Source organism: Oncorhynchus masou, chromosome 21 (genome assembly GCF_036934945.1).
Source record: "Oncorhynchus masou masou isolate Uvic2021 chromosome 21, UVic_Omas_1.1, whole genome shotgun sequence".
Lineage (NCBI taxonomy): Eukaryota > Metazoa > Chordata > Actinopteri > Salmoniformes > Salmonidae > Oncorhynchus > Oncorhynchus masou.
This window is the reverse complement of record NC_088232.1, coordinates 34,839,280-34,858,091: the sequence shown is the minus strand read 5'-3', so window position 1 is coordinate 34,858,091 and position 18,812 is coordinate 34,839,280. Positions and strand designations below refer to the sequence as shown.

Genomic DNA, 18,812 nt, shown 5'->3' with positions numbered 1-18,812 from the left:
CACCTGGGGGCGGCCTGTCAGAAAGTCCAGGACCCAGTTGCACATGGCGGGGTCGAGACCAGAGTCTCCAGCTTGATGACGAGTTTGGAGCGTACTATGGTGTTAAATGATGAGCTGTAGTCAGTGAACAGCATTCTCACATAGGTATTCCTCTTGTCCAGATGGGATAGGGCAGTATGATGGCGATTTCGTCGTCTGCGGACCTATTGGGGCGGTAAGCAAATTGAAGTGGGTCTAGGGTATCATGTAGGGTGGAGGTGATATGATCCTTGACTAGTCTCTCAAAGCACTTCATGATGACAGAAGTGAGTGCTACGGGGCGGTAGTCGTTTAGCTCAGTTACTGTACCTTAGCCTTTTGAGAACAGGAACAATGGTGGCCATCTTGAAGCATGTGGGCACAGCAAACTGGGATAGAGATTGATTGAATAGGTCTGTAAACACACCAGCCAGCTGGTCTGCGTATGCTCTGAGGACACGGCTAGGGATGCCGTCTGGGCCGGCAGTCTTGAGAGGGTTAACACGTTTAAATGTTTTACTCACGTTGGCCACGGTGAAGGAGAGCCCACAGGCTTTCATAGTGGGCCGTGTCAGTGGCACTGTATTGTCCTCAAAGCGAGCAAAGAAGTTGTTTAATTTGTTTGGGAGCAAGACGTCGATGTCCGCAATGACTTACATGACAAAATTACTTCCTTACAGATTCTTGTCATCAAGCCTTCAACTGACTGACCTGACCAGTCCCAGAGAGATGTACGGGATGACAAAATGATTACTCTTAATTTATGCTTGTTCTCTTGTTTTAGTTATACAAAGTATAATCAAGCCAGTTAAAGCGAGTTCTGGACACATTTCTATGAAGGGAACAATAAGACTGGAAAGAAATGCCAAGTATTCCCTATTAAGTCCATCAAAGTATACCAACTAGCATGGGACCTATGTGGCTTCATCCTTCTCTTTTTGTCTTTCATTCTCTCATCTGACTCTGCATGTGACCCGGGACCGAGGCCCAAGCTGCCCCTAAACAACTACATAATGAGAGAACGGAGGGATAGTTCTGTTTCTCCCCACTTCAAAGGACAGAGGAGAGGAAACCATCTGGAATCCAAAAGAGATGCTGATGTGGGTCTTGAGAGAGAGAGATTCTGGCACAGAGAGAAGGGAAGAATAGATTTGTGTTTGTGATGAATGGACCTGAGTGAGATGATGTCTGCTCGCGATTAGAACTCCGGCAGACAGACAGACAGACACTAAATAGGGACAGGCTATGACAGCACCCTGTGCAGGCAATTGACATCTACCGCAGCCAGACCTCTTCCTGATAGGAATTAACAGTGAAGGGCAGGGACAGTCTCTCCCAACCATCACACACCTCCTTGGAGAGCTCCAGTAACAGCACTTGGGGGTCCTTGGGGGGGGTCATCAGGGGTCAGGAGTGCTCTTCTACTACAAACACAATGAGGGAACACACAGCAGCGACAGTCCAGGCAGCTATGGTCAGGGACCACTGCGGTTCATTCTCTTCTGTTACTTAAGGTAGGAGAGGGAAAGTCAGCCTCTTTCTCTGCCTGCCCGCAGGCTGGGTGGCACTCCTGCCAGACGCTGTTATTCATGATAAATGTGTTTTCATTTGGTGCCTTGTTTTTTTTATAGAATCGAAAACTGCTTAATTTTATAATAAGACGACAAGTAAGTCCCGATGCCAATCGAGTCGAGGCACAATCCTTTTAATCTGGAATACACAAATCAGTAATCATCCTGAATTATCACCCCATGTTAAAGTAATTGATTGTTATTCCCCCGAGTTACATTGTGTTTATGAATGAAGTAAAAGGAAAGGTTTAGCTACATTAACACATCATAACAAATATATAACACAAGGTAAAGCACTGGAGGAGGTTCAGTGGTTCAGTGTGTTCAGTATGTGAGGGGACTCACCTGGTTTGGTTGGACACTCTGTGCACTTGTTCAGGCCCCATGAGGCTCCCACACTTCCACAACAGTCATCCTGTTTGGTCAGGCCAGGAAGAGGCTTCCCACACTGCAATGACAACACACACACACATCTCAACACACTCACACAACACATCACTGACACCTTCCTTTTCCACTTCATTTGATAGTATGTTGCTTAACGTCACTGTATTTGTGTGTGTGTAATACCTGTGTGTGTGTGTGTGTGTGTGTGTGTGTGTGTGTGTGTGTGTGTGTGTGTGTGTGTGTGTTTAATTGGATTGTGTGTGTGCTGTGTGTGTATGCATGGGTGTGTAGTAGTATGTGAGTCTTCCCATCGGAAAGAGGACAGAGTGAGCTGAACAGAACACACCTGAGACTGGTTAGACAGCAGCAGAGGACATAATCAGGCTGATCCACAAATAGCTCTGCTGCTGCTGCTGCTGGCATTGTTTTTTAAAGGAGCTTGGCTAATTTTGGAGAGATTATTATCAAACCTCACTGCCTGGCAAATGGTGCCTCGCAGATCTTTGGGAAGAAAAGATAAGGACACATTGCTATGGAACACCTAACTAGGGCACTGGCAAAGTCAGTCAAGACCAAACAGAGATCTTATTTGAGGAAAACCAGTAAGCAACCGCAGGATGAGGACATGGCATAGACAATGAGAGATCCCCTCCAGCACAAACATACTCTCCCTCTGCTCCGCTGCTCTGTGTCCCAGCAGCAGATATCACATAGCCCAACACTGGCCTGGCAGCAGCTCTACAGAGGAAACTACCGTTAGGGTTGGAAACACAGAAGGAAGGAGCATCTCTTACAGCCTAGCCAACAGATGCTGACTGTACAGGACCTCCGTGAGGAACTCTAATTACCAGTGGCAGCCAGTGGAGTTAGAAATCTGATTAACGGCTCATGGTAATGGCTGGAATGGCACGGTATCGCAAACATATGGTTTCCATGAGTTTGATACCTTTCCAATCATTCCATTCCAGCCATTCCAAAGAGCCTGTCCTCCAATTTCTTCCTCCACTGGCCACCACTGCTCTGTCTTTATTTACTCGGTGTGTGTGAGAGAGTGTGAAGGAGATGCATTGTGGGTGTAGCAGTTCGCCTTGTCTTTGAGACAAGTAGTGGATTTCAGTCTCCTTCCTTTTTTCTTCATTTCAGGCCTAACTCATAACTAACTTCTAACACGACTGTGTGTGTTGGGAGGGGAACATGAGATGACCAATGTGTTGACAACTCATAAATCCTGGATGCAGGATAAATGAGAACATAAGCAGCTTCTACCAGACAGGCTGAGGGAAGGGTATGCTGCCTTGCGGCACAAACGGTAAAACACACAGAATCCAAACTTGGTCTTCACCTCAAAGACAAGTCAAACATCCTGACCGTATTACCAGTCATGGTAACTAGGCTTCTCCAAAACTGTATTCTGATGCCACTGATGGTCATTAGTAGTCTACCAAACTTGCTAACAGCCAGTCACTAATGGCCTGGTACTCAGGGCTCTACTGTCCCTCTAATCACTCTGATGTCAATGCAAATGCAATTGAAAATCAAACACTTAAGAGTTCTTGCATTCAGAGTTTGAGTAGAAAGGGATCACCTGTTGTGGAGCGAGAGCCAGCTCCTCATAGCTGGTTGATGAACGGAATGAAATAAGTGTTCTTATAAACCCATGTTATGCAACATTTCTATTGGCTATACTATCCAATTGCATGAGAAAACAAAGTTTTGATGGCCTCTATTAAGGCCTACTATATTTATTTCTCAACTTTCCTAATATTAGCACTGGTTTGCTTTACACCAGAGTAGCCTACCATTCGCTATTAACATCCTAGCATCCTCCATTCGCTATTAGCATCCTAGCATCCTCCATTCGCTATTCAAGTGCATACTGATGACATGTCTTTTTCCCCTGCTCTTGTTCCGACAGGTGCATGATAACGGCCCATTCTAAACCAAAAATAATTTCACACATATATTATTTATTATACTGTATCTAAAGACAAGATTACATTGAGAATAGTCTGATGAGTGAGAATCATAGTGACACGCATCATGTAGCCTTGCCCATAGGCCTATATAAGGTGTCTCACAACTAACTGTTAGCGTAGCCTATTTTCAAATCATTAGAGTCGCATCATGCAGCCTTACAATGTATTAGAAATCAAAACATATAGCCTAAGGTTTGAATCTCAATTAAAGTTGCATAAATAATTATAAATCAAGCATATAGGAGGACCTGTTACAAATTGTGACTTTGTTAATCGCTCGACACAGATTCGGTGCATGTGCATACTCCCTCGAAAAACGTTTGGACAAAATATCCTTTCTATTTTATTCAGCTATGTTCAATTGTATTATTCTTATTATAAAATAATGGTACGGGAAATCTTAGCAAATCTTGTCTGCCCACAGTCATATCAGGCCCTAACATAAGGACAACTCAGAATACACTATTCTGTTCTTCTGAAATAAACAACATTTTCTTCATATCATCATTTCTTTAGACCTGCCTAAAATAAATAATGTATTTATTGTGCAGGTGTAGGCTATATTAAATACATTCATTAGACTTTTTAAAATGTAGATGTTCCAAAGGACCGCATCAGTGGCTTGTAGGCTATGCGTGGAAGCCCGCAGATACTAAACGCGTTTTATTAATTAAGGGTCAATTACCGTGAGACCGGCAGTTATTTGTATGACAGTTAATGGCTGACAAAATGTCATGGCCTCCACAGCCCTAGCTAGGATCATCATCAACTATAAGTTATTGTGTTCAGTGTACTTCACTCAGAGCACTGTACCTGTCCATCGACGGTCTCTTGGAAGCACCTTCCCACATATCCGTTCTGCCGAGTGTGGGGTCTGGAGTTGCTGCTGCCGTTCCCGTTGGCTACGGTGTGTCCGTTTCCATGGCCATTCCCATTCCCGTGTCCGTTTCCATTGGAGTGCCCATGCTCATGCCCATTGCCGTTGCCAAGGCCAGGTTGGGAGCGCTGCTGTATAGAGTGACCCCCCTCGGCTGCGGGGGGTCTCTGGCCAAGCTTGACCCGGGCTACCTGGTGGATCTGGACCTCAGACTCATGGGGGTGCTGGATGTGGACATTCACCAGGGATGGATGTAGAGAGACTGGACAGGACACAAAACGCACAGCACAGTCAGGCAAAACTCTCTACCATCACACCAGCAGAAACACCTTGAACCCAGGCTGGATAGACATGGTAAAAAAACATGATGTCCTGGACCTGACCTTGCAGTAAAATCTGAAATTCAATGATTCTCAAAGGATGTTCCCAAAAGGCTGTAAATAACCTCTTCAGCCCAAGCCAGGTCTTAGCATATAGAGATACAGTACAAATGAAAGGGCACTTAAAACATACTAAAGTGCTTCATTCCATAGCTAAAGGTCTTAATCTGGTGTTGTCTAGTACTGTTTTTTTACTAGGGCCATCTACTTTACGTGCTGCCCAGTAGCCTACTTGATGTGTGAACTTCTGACTGCTCATAACTTGCAGATGATTGTTAGCACATCAACCAGGTGTTTGAACCATTTCATGTGTCTGAAGGTACAAACTCTGTCTTCCCGGGGGCCCCGGTGAGCAAATCACGTGCACGTAGGCCTACTACTGGCTATTTGGATGGTTCAGATGACCATGTCTGCAGTAACATAGCAGGCATAAAATAAATCTGCAGCAAAATTGATACTGTGAGAATTGAAAACTTTTAAAACCATGACTAGAGAGAGACAGTCAACGAATACATTAAAGAGCTGCTGTTTATATGAGTGAGTTCATGTTTAAGTTCTTACTTGGCACTGTCAACACTTTTTACTCAACACTATTATAAGCCATAAAACGTGTGTTCTTCATAATTCCACTCGCGCTACAACAAGCACTGCAGTAGTAATGAATGAGTTGGAAAGTGCATCTATAGGCTTGTGTTGTTATTAGCGGCTTGTTTTTTTTGGGGGGGGGGGGGTAATTACATTTCTCTGTTCATAGGAGTAACAATATGAATTTGTGCATGAGGCAGAAATAATGTGGTACGACACAAGTTACGCCATCAGCTGGAAGAAAGTCTCCCTTTTTGGTCAGTGTCAGTGGAGGACAGGGAGGGTGGAGAGATGTTGAGAGGCAAAACATCAGTCTGCTGCTCTCTCCCTCTGCTAAGACTGACCATCAATCAGATGCAGGCACCATCAGCCAGTAAAATAAAAATAAAAATAAAATTATGTAAATGTATGCTCACTCAGCTGTGCCTCACATGTAATACAACAACTGATCTATTACCAATGTGATCATATAGCCTACCTCCTCAAGAAACCAACACTCAACCCCTCTAAGTCAGAAACTACAGACCGGTATCCCTTCTTTCTTTTCTCTCCAAAACACTTGAGCGTGCTGTCTCTGAACAACTCTCTCGCAATCTCTCTCAAAAATATCTTCTTGACCCTAACCAGTCAAAGCTGACCCTCTCTTCTAGGTTCTCATCCTCCTAGATCTATCTGCTGCCTTCGATACCGTGAACCATCAGATTATCCTCTCTACCCTCTCAGAGCAGGGTGTCTCAGGTTCTGTACACTATTGGATTGCATCCTACCTGGCAGTCCGCTCCTACCAGGTGGTCTGTACTCTCACTACTGGTGTCCCTCAGGGCACAGTTCTCGGACCTCTTGTCTTCTTTCTATACACCAAATCAGTCGGCTCTGCAATAAACAACCTTTCCCCTTCCCCCCTTCTGAAACTCAGGTGGCGACACAGATCTCTGCGTGCCTAGCAGATATATCAACTTGAATGTCGGCCCACCAGCTCACGCTCAACCACGACAAGACGGAGCTGCTCTTCCTCCCGGGGAAGGCCTGCCTCCTGCAAGACCTCTCCATCACAGTTGACAACTTCTTGGTATCCCCCTCCCAGAGTGTAAAGAACCTTGGCGTGACCCAGGACAACACCTTGTCATTCTCTGCAAGCATTAAAGCAGTGACCCGCTCCTGCAGATTCATGCTCTACAACATTCGACCCTACTTCACACAGGAAACAGAGCAGGACCTAATCCAGGTATTTGTCATCTCTCGTCTGGACTACTGCAACTCGCTTATGGCTGGGCTCCCCACTTGTGCCATCAAACCCCTGCTTCTTATCAAGAAAGCTGCAGGCTGCCTGGTGTTCAACCTTCAATAATTCTCCCATGTCACCCCTCTCCTCTGCACACTCCACTGGCTTCCAGTCGAAGCTTGCATCCACTACAAGACCATGTTACTTGCCTACAGAGCAGCAACAAGAACTGTCTACCTTCAGCCTCTGCTCAAACCCGAGTACACCATTCTACCACCTCTGGTCTCTTGGCCCTCCCACCCCTATAGGAGGGCAACTCCCGCTCAGCCCAGTCCAAGTGCTTCCCTGTCCTGGCACCCCAATGGTGGAACCAGCTTCCCCCTGAACCTAGGACAGCATAGTCTCTGCCCATCTTCCGAAAGCATCTTAAACCCTACCTCTTCAAGGACATTTTAAATAATCCCACAGCACCCTGCTGGCTGCTCATTTTGCTGCTCTTCATGGCACTGGTTAGGGCATGATCTGTTTCTCATTCACTATAGGTACTTATTCTACTGAGAATCCATTCACTGCTGCTTCGCAAATGTAGATTACGGCACAATTACTAATGGGCCGTTGCACATCAACAAATAAACCTGAGTTAGTTCAAACAGAACCAGAACAGTTGAGAGGGTATGATTAATTCAATTTATAAAGGACAGCAGTAAAATGAGCAGAACAGGAGGAAACAGTTTGTCTACAGGAGACCTGGCTGGGAAGGACCTGGAGACCTGGCCAGAGACTGTGTCCTTGTGTTCTGTCGAGCCAGCCAGACAGATGGCTAGGTGATTACCTTGTTGATTGGACAGCGGCAGGGTGTACACGGAGTGGGATGAGGAGTTAAGTCCGGCCAGGCTGCCGTCCTTCCGGCTGAGGGTTGGTCTGGAAGAAGGGGGGGCCGGGAGGTGGCAGAACTTCCCTGTCGAGTTTGATGGGCACCAGCACTGGTCCCTGCCAATGCAGCGTCCACCATTCAGACAGGGGATCTGACAGAAGACTGCAGGAGAGAGAGCAAGAGAGACCAAGGTCATTACCGGAGAGAAAGGTTAGTTAGTGTAAGAAACCGCCAGCTTTAATTAGTTGATTTATGCTTATACCCATACACATAATGAAAAGCAGGAGGGATAGTTCTGAAAGAAAGTGTGTACGGAGACTTCTTGTTTTCTGGAATGTAATGTTCACATAACCACATTCACGAGCAGACACCTCATTTGACATGAGTTTATGAAGTTCCAACTTCACCCTGAGGGCAACACACACTAATAATATCACCCCTCCCCATTAAGCCAAGCCTTTCTCAGCTGTCCCATGATGTGTGTGTATGTGCCTCATTTAAACACCCAGGTTTCAAGAAAATAAGGAATGTACACACTCCTATATTTGATACTTTCTCTGTTGAAAATGAAACTCTCACCTATTTCAAAGGAGTGAGGCAATTGGTTCTTGAGCAGATAAGTGTCACGCCCTGTTCTGTTTCACCTGTCTTTGTGATTGTCTCCACCCACCTCCAGGTGTAATCTGTTTTCCCTATTAGTCCCTGGTGTATTTATCCCTGTGTTTCCTGTCTCTATGTGCCAGTTCGTCTTGTTTTGCCAAGTCAACCAGAGGTTTTCCTAGCTCCTGTTTTTCCCTGTCTGTTTTTTCCTAGCCCTCCTGGTTTTGACCCTTGCCTGTCCTGACACCGAATCCGCCTGCCTGACCACCCTGCCTGTTCTAACCTCGAGCCTGCCTATCGCCTGGACTCTGACCTGGTTTGTGAACTCTCGCCTGTCCCCGACCTGCCTTTTGCCTACCCCTTTTGTTGTAATAAATATCGGAGCTCAACCATCTGACTGCATTTGGGTCTTGCCTTGTGGCCTCATAATAAGACTATTGAATCCCTACATAACTGTCTTTCTTTGAATAATTTGATTTGATTTACTTTACACCCTGCAACCCTGCAATCTTCCTCTACAAGGAGAAGCAGCTGGTGATTGACAGGTTGAGCCTTTTCATCTCTTGGCAAAGGTCTCAGTGTCCTACATACCTGCTCCATACCAGGATATACAAAGGAGCTCAAACCTTAACCTCAACTCACTCACACTTCAAAGCCTGGAAAATGAAAAATGGATAACAGCCTTGCCCAAATAAAAGGCGATATTCTAAGTAAACAAAATAAAAAAGGTTGATGCCCTTTTGGGTCCAAAAGTAACAAAAATTACCTAGATTTTTTTATGCTGCATATCTAGACTTATCCTGACTAGTGATGCACTGATATTACCTTTTTGGCCGATACTGATATCCAACATATTCCTTGCCAAAAATAACGATACCGATATTTAACATTTTTGCGGCCTTTTAAGTATTCTAGTACAGTTAAATAGTTAACACACAGTCATGGACGCAGCGGTCCAAGGCACTGCATCTCAGTGCAAGAGGAGTCACTACAGTCCCTGGTTTGAATCCATGCTGTATCACATCCAGCCGTGATTGGGAGTCCCATAGGGCGGAGCACAATTGGCCCAGCATCATCCGGGTTTGGCCAGGGTAGGCCGTCATTGTAAATAAGATTTGTTCTTAATTGACTTGCCTAGTTAAATTAAAGGTTACACACACACACCACACTGACCAAAAGGTTATTTTGGTGGCATTTACCTATGTCCTCATTACCAGTAAAACAATCAAAATCTATTTCTGTCACTTACTTGCTGTGCTGTTTCGTTGTTCAGTCATTTCATTCTCAACCAGGATTTCTATGGAACGCCGTTTAGGTCTTTGCGTGTCATAAAATATACCATTTGACATGTCAAATAAGCCTGTTGACCAATCATGACCTGAATGTGACTGCTGCTCACATAATTAACACGTTCATGAATTTGTTACGTAGTTAGTACACATTGATTACATTATCACTCGTATTTCACATGTCACAATGATTCATCGATACGTATGCTATGATGCTGGTAAAGTTGTCTCGTGCACCTACAGTGATGGTCATAAAAGAAAGCTAGCTTGCTCATGGATGCAAACAATGTTCTTCCCAAAACAACATCTGTTTCAGTAGCTATTAGCTAGCTAACTATATAGCTAGGTGTCATCATCTAAAATAACCCACATTTTTAAGACTGTTCTTATTTGATTAATTGTGGTCGGACGCATCTATGTGAAGCTAGCCACAATAAGAATTAGCCACAATAGTGGAATTTGCTGTTAGCCTTCAAAATAAATGTAATACTATTTGTATTCATTTGCATCACTGTCAATTACACTTTTATTTTGAAGGCAAACCACAAATTCCACTATTGTGCCTAATCCTTATTGTGGCTAGCTTCACAACACATAACCTGGTCCGGTCGAGCCTCACTAGCCAGATGAAGCAAGTTGGCTGCTTATAATGTTCGCTTTAGGCAACAGGGTTAAGTAGCTGGCTAGCTATTTATTTTCATGAACTAATGTTCAATTTCAATAGGCGAACAACAAGTGGCAATCTAGCTAATACTTACAAGGATTCCTAAATCATTGCTAAGAATAATGAAAATGACTGCAGTTTCTACTGGTCATTGTTTTCAGGCTGGTTGTATTGTTGCTAGCTAGGTACCAAGCTAAAGCTCATGACCCCAGAAGTTGAGGTCAAACAAATTATGCTTTATTACCAACGCGGCATTGTAAACACATCGTTCGTGGCCGGTGTTCACTTGTTTGCAGACTTTTTTGTACAACTTTGACAGTGCTACTGTAAATTTTTTGACTTGCAAAGACCCAAACGACATTCCATAGTATGTATGTCGTGAAGCTAATAGCAGTGACACTATTACTGTGTAACTCCAGTAGGGCAACATCTGAAAAATAGCACACTTGGTAGTTTGTACCGGTGCTCGACCAGTCGGCGAAAGCCAACATCACCCACGACAGAGAACGGTTGATTATCAAGGGCAATGATTTCCATTATCTTGCCATTTCGCCCCTTGAGTTGTCTCACTGAAATTGTGTTACGCTTTCAAATGACTTCTCGACTTGTTGACTGCTCCATCCACACAGCAGATATTGTGGGCTAGTTAAGGAATGCTGTGTTGCACACATAGCGCAAAATTCTACGTGGCTTCACGTCATGTATCTACGTTATTTAGGTATGCATATAGGTATGTCTCAGTCTCGCCGCAGACACAGTCCCGTCCCCAGCTTCAACTTCAGCCTAGCCCTAGTTAACCTCAGCATGGGGCAGGAATTATTCCTAGACAACAACCAACGACTCTTTCTCTTACCCAACCTCTACCTACCAGACAGATAGGAAGATACAATTCAGGCCCGTGCCACACACCACCACGGATGTCTTTGAAATGCATTGTTAAATGGCTTCTTTAAGTCTCTTGTCCCAGTAATGTCAGGGTTTAGAATAACTGTTCAATGTTGTGAATCCAGGGAGCCCAACAGTGTAATGATGTTATCCACCTAGTTTTTACTGCCCCACATTGGGAACATAACAACATGACATAACTGTTCGCTGCCCCCTTGACATTCCTTGAGGAACACGCACTTAGGCAACAACAAAATGCCCGTTTGGATGTCGAGAAATTTCCTTTAACAGAGTCTTTTTACAGATGTTTTAATGGTCAGAGATTTCTTTACAATAAAATCAAACATAAAAACAAACTACTTCTCAGGATCACCCAGAAGTTCCAAGGAATGCATTGTGAAATTTCTCTGCCAAGCCATTGAAGTGTTTGGAGTAAGTTAACATTTTCCCAAAACCTATTAATGGGAGCATAAATCTGCAAAACAATCTGTTTATCTATTCAGAACTCAGCCAGTTCCTCCCATGAGGAGCTTAGTGTGTTAAGTGTGGGGCGGCGGCGGCGTGTGTGTATTTGATATGGGCGCTCTTCACTTCTAATCAGTTTGAGTGATTACTGTGAGCCTTAGTTGTGTGGTATGGGCTGAGGGGAACACTATGGAAACAGGGCCGGAACCCCAGCATTGGTTATTGTTCTCCCCCACCATGGAGAGACAGGGAGGGAGACTACTCTCCTGTGTGAGTTTGTAGCAAAGCCTGTGGATAAATGGCAGCTTTAATGTAATCCCTATAAAATCCTATTCACGCGGTTACTCCCTCTCTTTCTCTCTCCCTCGCTCTTTCTCTCTATTTCCTTCCCTCCATCGCTCCCAGTGAGCACGTTAAATGGTTAACAGTGGCGCTGAGAGCGAGACGTAAACCACAAAAAGACTGTGCTAAGTGTTGGGAGCGTGAGAGCGCCGCTTCCACGTGTGTGGTCAGCTTAACCCCCTCCACTGAGCCCTGCAACACAATGGGCAGGGAGACCTGCTCTTAATCTGCTGTCCCCTCTCCCTCACTCTCTCCCCTCTGCCCATCTCTCTCTCTTTCACACTGTTCCCGACCATGCATAATCTCCCCCACTTTGTCCCCTCTCTCTCCCTGACTGCCTGCTATTCAGTGTTGACAGTGCTGCAGTGGAAATGGGTTTACCTATCAGGATCCCCTGTTTCCCCTGGACTACATTCACACAGTGGGGGGGGGGAACTCACAGAGTCTGAAGCCCTGGGTCTTGGGTGGCTGGTGCTGGTTCTCACTGTAGACGGTGGTGGTGTCACCCTTCTCACAGTTGTTGTAGCAGCGGCCGCCACTGCACACCCTCCGACACACCATGGGGGTGAAGACGATTTTGATGCGGTCCAGGTTGGAGGTAAGGTTGGCCCCTGGAGCACAGCGACACACAGAGACCTGGGTGAGCAGGAGCAGCGCTGCGCTGGAGAAGAGCTGCATTCTTAACGAGCCACAGACAGACAATCTCTGGCCCTGCTGCCTGGCTAGCCCAACAGAAGGGGAGGTTAATATGAGTGTGTGTGTTTGGGCGTGTGTGTTTGTTTATGCGTGAGTGTGTTTGTGTCAGTGCCTTGGCACTGGAATGCTACAGCTGCGAGGATGCCTGTCCTCCAAGCCTTTATTATTGGGAAAAGGTGTTCTAGATATGTGAGTAAACCTGTAATGGTGGGAAGCTGTTCAACACCGTTGCCCTAGTAGGAGGGAAAAACAAGAGAAACTTAGACAGCAGACAGCTTTACAGAGGGCTCTGTTCTGTTCTGAGAGGGTTGGAGGGGTTTCTGGAAGTTTCTGGTGGTGGGGGGGAGGGTTATGTCAGGGTGCAGCCTGTCATGGGAGTGAGGTGACAATGAGGACCGTGGTGCCTCCCCCTTCTTCCCACCTCCCTCTCTGGGTCCTAAGGGAGGGAGCACGGCTGTCCAGTGATTGATTGAACACTGCAGACACTCCAGAGCAGAGAGCGGATATCAAACGTCTGTCGCTCATGTGATGAAAACCACAGGGAGGGAGGGGAGCCTGGGATGGAGCCAACACCACTCCCCCCCAAATCTAATGTTCCATTCAGTGAAGACAGAAATTCACTGTGTGTGTGTCAAATCAAAGTTTATTTGTCACGTGGGCCGAATACAACAGGTTACCTTACAGTGGACCCTTCGGTCATAGCACTATGTCTGTCATCGCCCCCACCTACATGTACAGACCTTACAGTGAAATGCTTACTTACAGGCTCTAACCAATGGTGCGGGAAAAAATGTGTGTGTGTGTGTGTATGTGTCCTGCATACCGTAGGGTATATTTGTTTTAACTTTGTTAGAAAGCAGGGTTATAAAGAAATAAAGAACAGTGGTATCGACTTGGATGAAACTCTTTTTTTCTTTTCTGGTCATTACCTGCTGGCGCCACTGCATCGTTGACTTGTCTGTCGGTGTGGACATTGGTGGTGGGTCTGTGGCCGTTACGACCATTCCCCTTCCCATTGTCATGTCCGTTGCCATTGGGCAGGGCGTTAGAGGTGATGGGGCCAGTGGATGATGGGTATCGTTTGACTGTGCGAGACGTCCCAGTCTGCTGGGGAGACGAAGAGTCGGCTGGTCCTCGCCTCACCTGGGTCCTGGTAACAAGACAGATGACACCAGATCCTTTAAAACTCTCTCTCAAGAGCAGTCACTAAACAAACAACATACAGAACACCGCCACTTACACATGGTCAACATGTTAAACATAACGTCCTACTGTATTTGTGAGAGTTTGACACACAAAACATAGCATTATGTCCGTCTTCGGTCATAGCGTCATGTCCGTCTTCGGTCATAGCATCATGTCCGTCTTCGGTCATAGCATCATGTCCGTCTTCGGTCATAGCGTCATGTCTGTCTTCGGTCATAGTCCATGTCTTCGGTCATTATGTCTGCGGTCATTATGTCTGTCTTAGGTCTAGTCCGTCTTAGGTCATGTCGGTCATAGCGTCATGTCCGTCATAGCGTCATGTCCGTCGGTCATAGCGTCATGTCCGTCATGTCCGTCGGTTCGGTCATCCGCGTCATGTCCGTCTTCGGTCATAGCATCATGTCCGTCTTCGGTCATAGCGTCATGTCCGTCTTCGGTCATAGCGTCATGTCCGTCTTCGGTCATAGCATCATGTCCGTCTTCGGTCATAGCATCATGTCTGTCTTCGGTCATAGCATTATGTCTGTCTTCGGTCATAGCATTATGTCTGTTATCGCCCCCACCTACATGTACAGATTACCTCAACTAGCCTGTACCCCTGCACACTGACTCAGTACCGGTGCTTCCTGTATATAGCCTCGTTATTGTTATTCTTATTGTGTTACTTTTTATCATTACTTTATATTTTAGCCTACTTGGTAAATATTTTCTTCTTCTTGAACTGCACTGGTAAAGTCTACACTTGTTGTATTCGGTGCATGTGGCAAATAAAGTTGGATTTGATTTATGTCTGTCTTAGGTCAAATCAAATGTTATTTGTCACATGCACCAAATACAACAGGTATTAGACCTTACAGTGGAATGTTTATGTACAAGTCTGTAACCAACAATGCAGTTAAGAAAATACCCTCCAAAAAGTAAGAGACAAGAAGAACAAAAAAATTAAGAGCAGCAGTAAAATAACAATAGCGAGACTATATACAGGGGGGTACCGGTACAGAGTCAATGTGTGGGGGAACCGGTTAGTCGAGGTAATATGTACATGTAGGTAGAGTTATTAAAGTGATAACGACAGAGAGTAGCAGCGGTGTAAAAGAGGGGGAGGGAGGGTAATGAAAAAAGTCTGGGTAGCCATTTGATTAGATGTTCAGGAGTCTTATGGCTTGGAGCCAGACAATTTTTAGGGCCATCCTCTGACACCGCATGGTATAGAGGTCCTGGATGGCAGGAAGCTTGGCCTCAGTGATGTACTGGGCCGTTCGCACTACCCTCTGTAGTGCCTTGAGGTCGGAGGCCGAGCAGTTGCCATACCAGGCAGTGATGCAACCCGTCAGGATGCTCTCGATGGTGCAGCTGTAAAACCTTTTGAGGATCTAATGATTCATGCCAAATCTTTTCAGTCTCCTGAGGGGGAGTAGGTTTTGTCATGCCCTCTTCACGATTGTCTTGGTGTGCTTGGACCATGTTAGTTTGTTGGTGATGTGGACGCCAAGGAACTTGAAGGCCTCAACCTGCTCCACTACAGCCTCGTCGATGAGAATGGGGGCGCACTCAGTCCTCCTTGTCCTGTAGTCCACAATCATCTCCTTAGTCTTGATCACGTTGAGGGAGAGGTTGTTGTTCTTGCACCACACGGTCAGGTCTCTGACCTCCTCCCTATAGGCTGTCTCATCATTGTCGGTAATCAGGCCTTCCACTGTTGTGTCATCAGCAAACTTAATGATGGTGTTGGAGTCGTGCATGGCCATGCAGTCATGGGTGAACAGGGAGTACAGGAGGGGACTGAGCACGCACCCCTGAGAGGCCCACGTGTTGAGGATCAGATGTGTTGTTACCTACCCTTACCACTTGGGGGTGGCCCATCAGGAAGTCCAGGATCCAAGTGCAGAGGGAGGTGTTCAGTCCCATGGTCCTTAGCTTAGTGATGAGCATTGAGGGCACTGCGGTGTTGAACGCTGAGCTGTCGTCAATGAATAGCATTCTCAATATGTGTTCCTTTGTCCTGGTTTGAAAGGCACAGTGTGGTGTGCAATAGAGATTGCATAATCTGTGGATCTGTTGTTGCCGTATGCAAATTCGAGTAGGTCTAGGGTTTCTGGAATAAAGGTGTTGATGTGAGCCATGACCAGCCTTTCAAAGCATTTCATGGCGTGAGTGCTACAGACGTGACTGCTACGGGTTGGTAGTCATTTAAGCAGGTTACCTTAGTGTTCTTGGGCACAGGGACAAGGCACCCTGAAATCTCAGTCTCCTTCTCCAGCGAATGACGGGGATCTGGTTGGGTGTCTGCAGTATATCCCTTCCGTCCGACTCATTGAAGAAAAACTCTGTCTAATCTGAGGTGAGTAATCGGAGTTCTGATGTCCAGAACCTCTTTTCCGCAATAAGAGATGGTAGCAGCAACATTATGTACAAAACAAGTTACGAACAACGCGAAAAAACAAACAAAATGGCATGGTTGGTTTTGAGCCGATAAGACAGCAGCCAGCCACTCCGGCGCCATCATTATTTGTCATAGCATTATACCTGTCTTAGGTCATAGCATTATATCTGTCTTAGGTCATAGCATTATATCTGTCTTAGGTCATAGCATTATACCTGTCTTAGGTCATAGCATTATATCTGTCTTAGGTCATAGCATTATATTTGTCTTAGGTCATAGCATTGTGAGACTATCACAGTGCAGGTGCATTTATACGGAGACTTGATTACACACAGGTGGATTGTATTTATCATCATTAGTCATTTAGGTCAACATTGGATCATTCAGAGATCCTCACTGAACTTCTGGAGAGAGTTTGCTGCACTGAAAGTAAAGGGGCTGAATAATTTTGCACGCCCAATTTTTCAGTTTTTGATTTGTTAAAAAAGTTTGAAATATCCAATAAATGTCGTTCCACTTCATGATTGTGTCCCACTTGTTGTTGATTCTTCACAAAAAAATACAGTTTTATATCTTTATGTTTGAAGCCTGAAATGTGGCAAAAGGTCGCAAAGTTCAAGGGGGCCGAATACTTTCGCAAGGCACTGTATCTGTCTTAGGTCATAGCATTATATCTGTCTTAGGTCATAGCATTATATTTGTCTTAGGTCATAGCATTACTTAATTGATTCCATATGTTTTTACATATTTTGCTTTAATTGAATCAAGAATATTATACCGTACTTAGGTCCTACAGTAATCCACTGTCTCACATCTGTTGTTGGTCAGAGCAGCATGTGCATGGCTAATTAATAGAAGATTATGTTTAGTATAAAAGGCATTTTGTAATATACGACCAGTCACCACTGATTAAGAGAAAATAAAGCATCCGGGAATTGGGTGAATAACACTCATGATTTCCCTTTGGATCCATCTGCACGTGTGTGTGTGTGTGTGTGTGTGTGTGTGTGTGTGTGTGTGTGTGTGTGTGTGTGTGTGTGTGTGTGTGTGTGTGTGTGTGTGTGTGCATGCATGCATGCATGTGTGAGTGCCTGGTGGGCATCAGCCCGAGTGTTAAACAGTGTTGGAGGAAGTATTACAAATCTGGTGGAAGAACAAAGTGGTCACACTTCTGGCTGCCTGTGCTGTGAGCATTTGATTTGGTGTAATTACAAACAGCAGCAGTGTGCGGGGGAGAAGCTGAGCTCATGTGAGAACAGTGGACCAGGCACGTGCTTTCCTTGTCAGACCTCCTCTACCTGGGCTCTGTGGGCAGCATTACGCCACGGACGGGAATTACTTCACCCCTTAAAACATCTGCATCCCACTGGTCTGGTCTCCCACCGACCACATTGCAGACTACAACACAAGACAGAGAGGAGACAGACCCAAGCCCTTAGTCAGAGAATCACTGATCACTGAGAAACCACTGATTTAGAATAACAATAACATTTGCCTCCCGGGTGGCGCAGTGGTCTAAGGCACTGCATCGCAGTGCTAACCGTAACACCAGAGAATCTGGGTTCAAGCCCAGGCTCTGTCGCAGCCGGCCGCGAACGGTGAGGTCCATGGGGTGACGCTCAATTGGCCTAGCATCTTCTGGGTTAGGAAGACTTTGGCCGGTAGGGATATCCTTGTCTCATCGCGCACTAGTAACTCCTGTGGTGGGCCGGGTGCAGTGCGTGCTGACCAGGTAGCTAGGTGCACGGTGTTTCCTCGAACACATTGGTGCGCCTGGCTTCCGGGTTGGATGCACGTTGTGTTAAGAAGCAGTGCAGCTTGGTTGGGTTGTGTTTCGGAGGACGCATGACTTTCGGCAAGATAGTAGCGATGAGGCAAGATAGTAACTACTAACAATTGGATACCATGAAATTGGGGAGAAAAGGGGGGTAAAAAAAATATAACATTTTTAAAAATCACAATAACATTCATTTCATATGTTGTTTCAGTCAGGCACACACGAACACAAACATAAAACACACACACACTGAATATGCGTCACATGACGTTGGGAACTCGTTGGGAACTTGGGAACTCAATTTCTCACCAAACAATTCTTTGTTTGGTACAAACATTGCTTGTGAAATTAGCTAGGCCTATGTCATCACTGGTCCCATCAAACATTGTACTTTTTATTGACTGAACAAATGGCAGTCTGGTTAGCTTTATAATCTATTTAGAAATGTTTAGCAATGTATTTACACGCCTCCACATTCCTGTTGCCAGCGTAACATGACCCTCAGTGAAAAGGAGAAATGGAGACAAACGGTCTTCATATAAACCATCCTTCAGAAAGACAACATGCACCTAGCTGACAGCTGTTGACCCAGTCCTTCCTGACTCCCCTACTAGA

At 45.5% G+C, this 18,812-nt stretch overlaps 1 protein-coding gene across 1 annotated transcript in view; it reads right to left on the bottom strand.

Annotated features, from left to right (window-relative positions):
• The window catches only part of LOC135508226 (latent-transforming growth factor beta-binding protein 2-like), a 149,964-nt gene that overhangs the window by 61,812 nt on the left and 69,340 nt on the right, over positions 1-18,812 (bottom strand). Inside the window, exons 4-8 of the mRNA XM_064928273.1 lie at positions 13,761-13,981; positions 12,576-12,746; positions 7,849-8,052; positions 4,766-5,091; positions 1,935-2,037 (exon numbers count right to left, since the gene is read on the bottom strand). Coding sequence (XP_064784345.1) covers positions 1,935-2,037; positions 4,766-5,091; positions 7,849-8,052; positions 12,576-12,746; positions 13,761-13,981 — 1,025 coding nt within the window. The remainder of the gene's footprint in view (positions 1-1,934; positions 2,038-4,765; positions 5,092-7,848; positions 8,053-12,575; positions 12,747-13,760; positions 13,982-18,812) is intronic.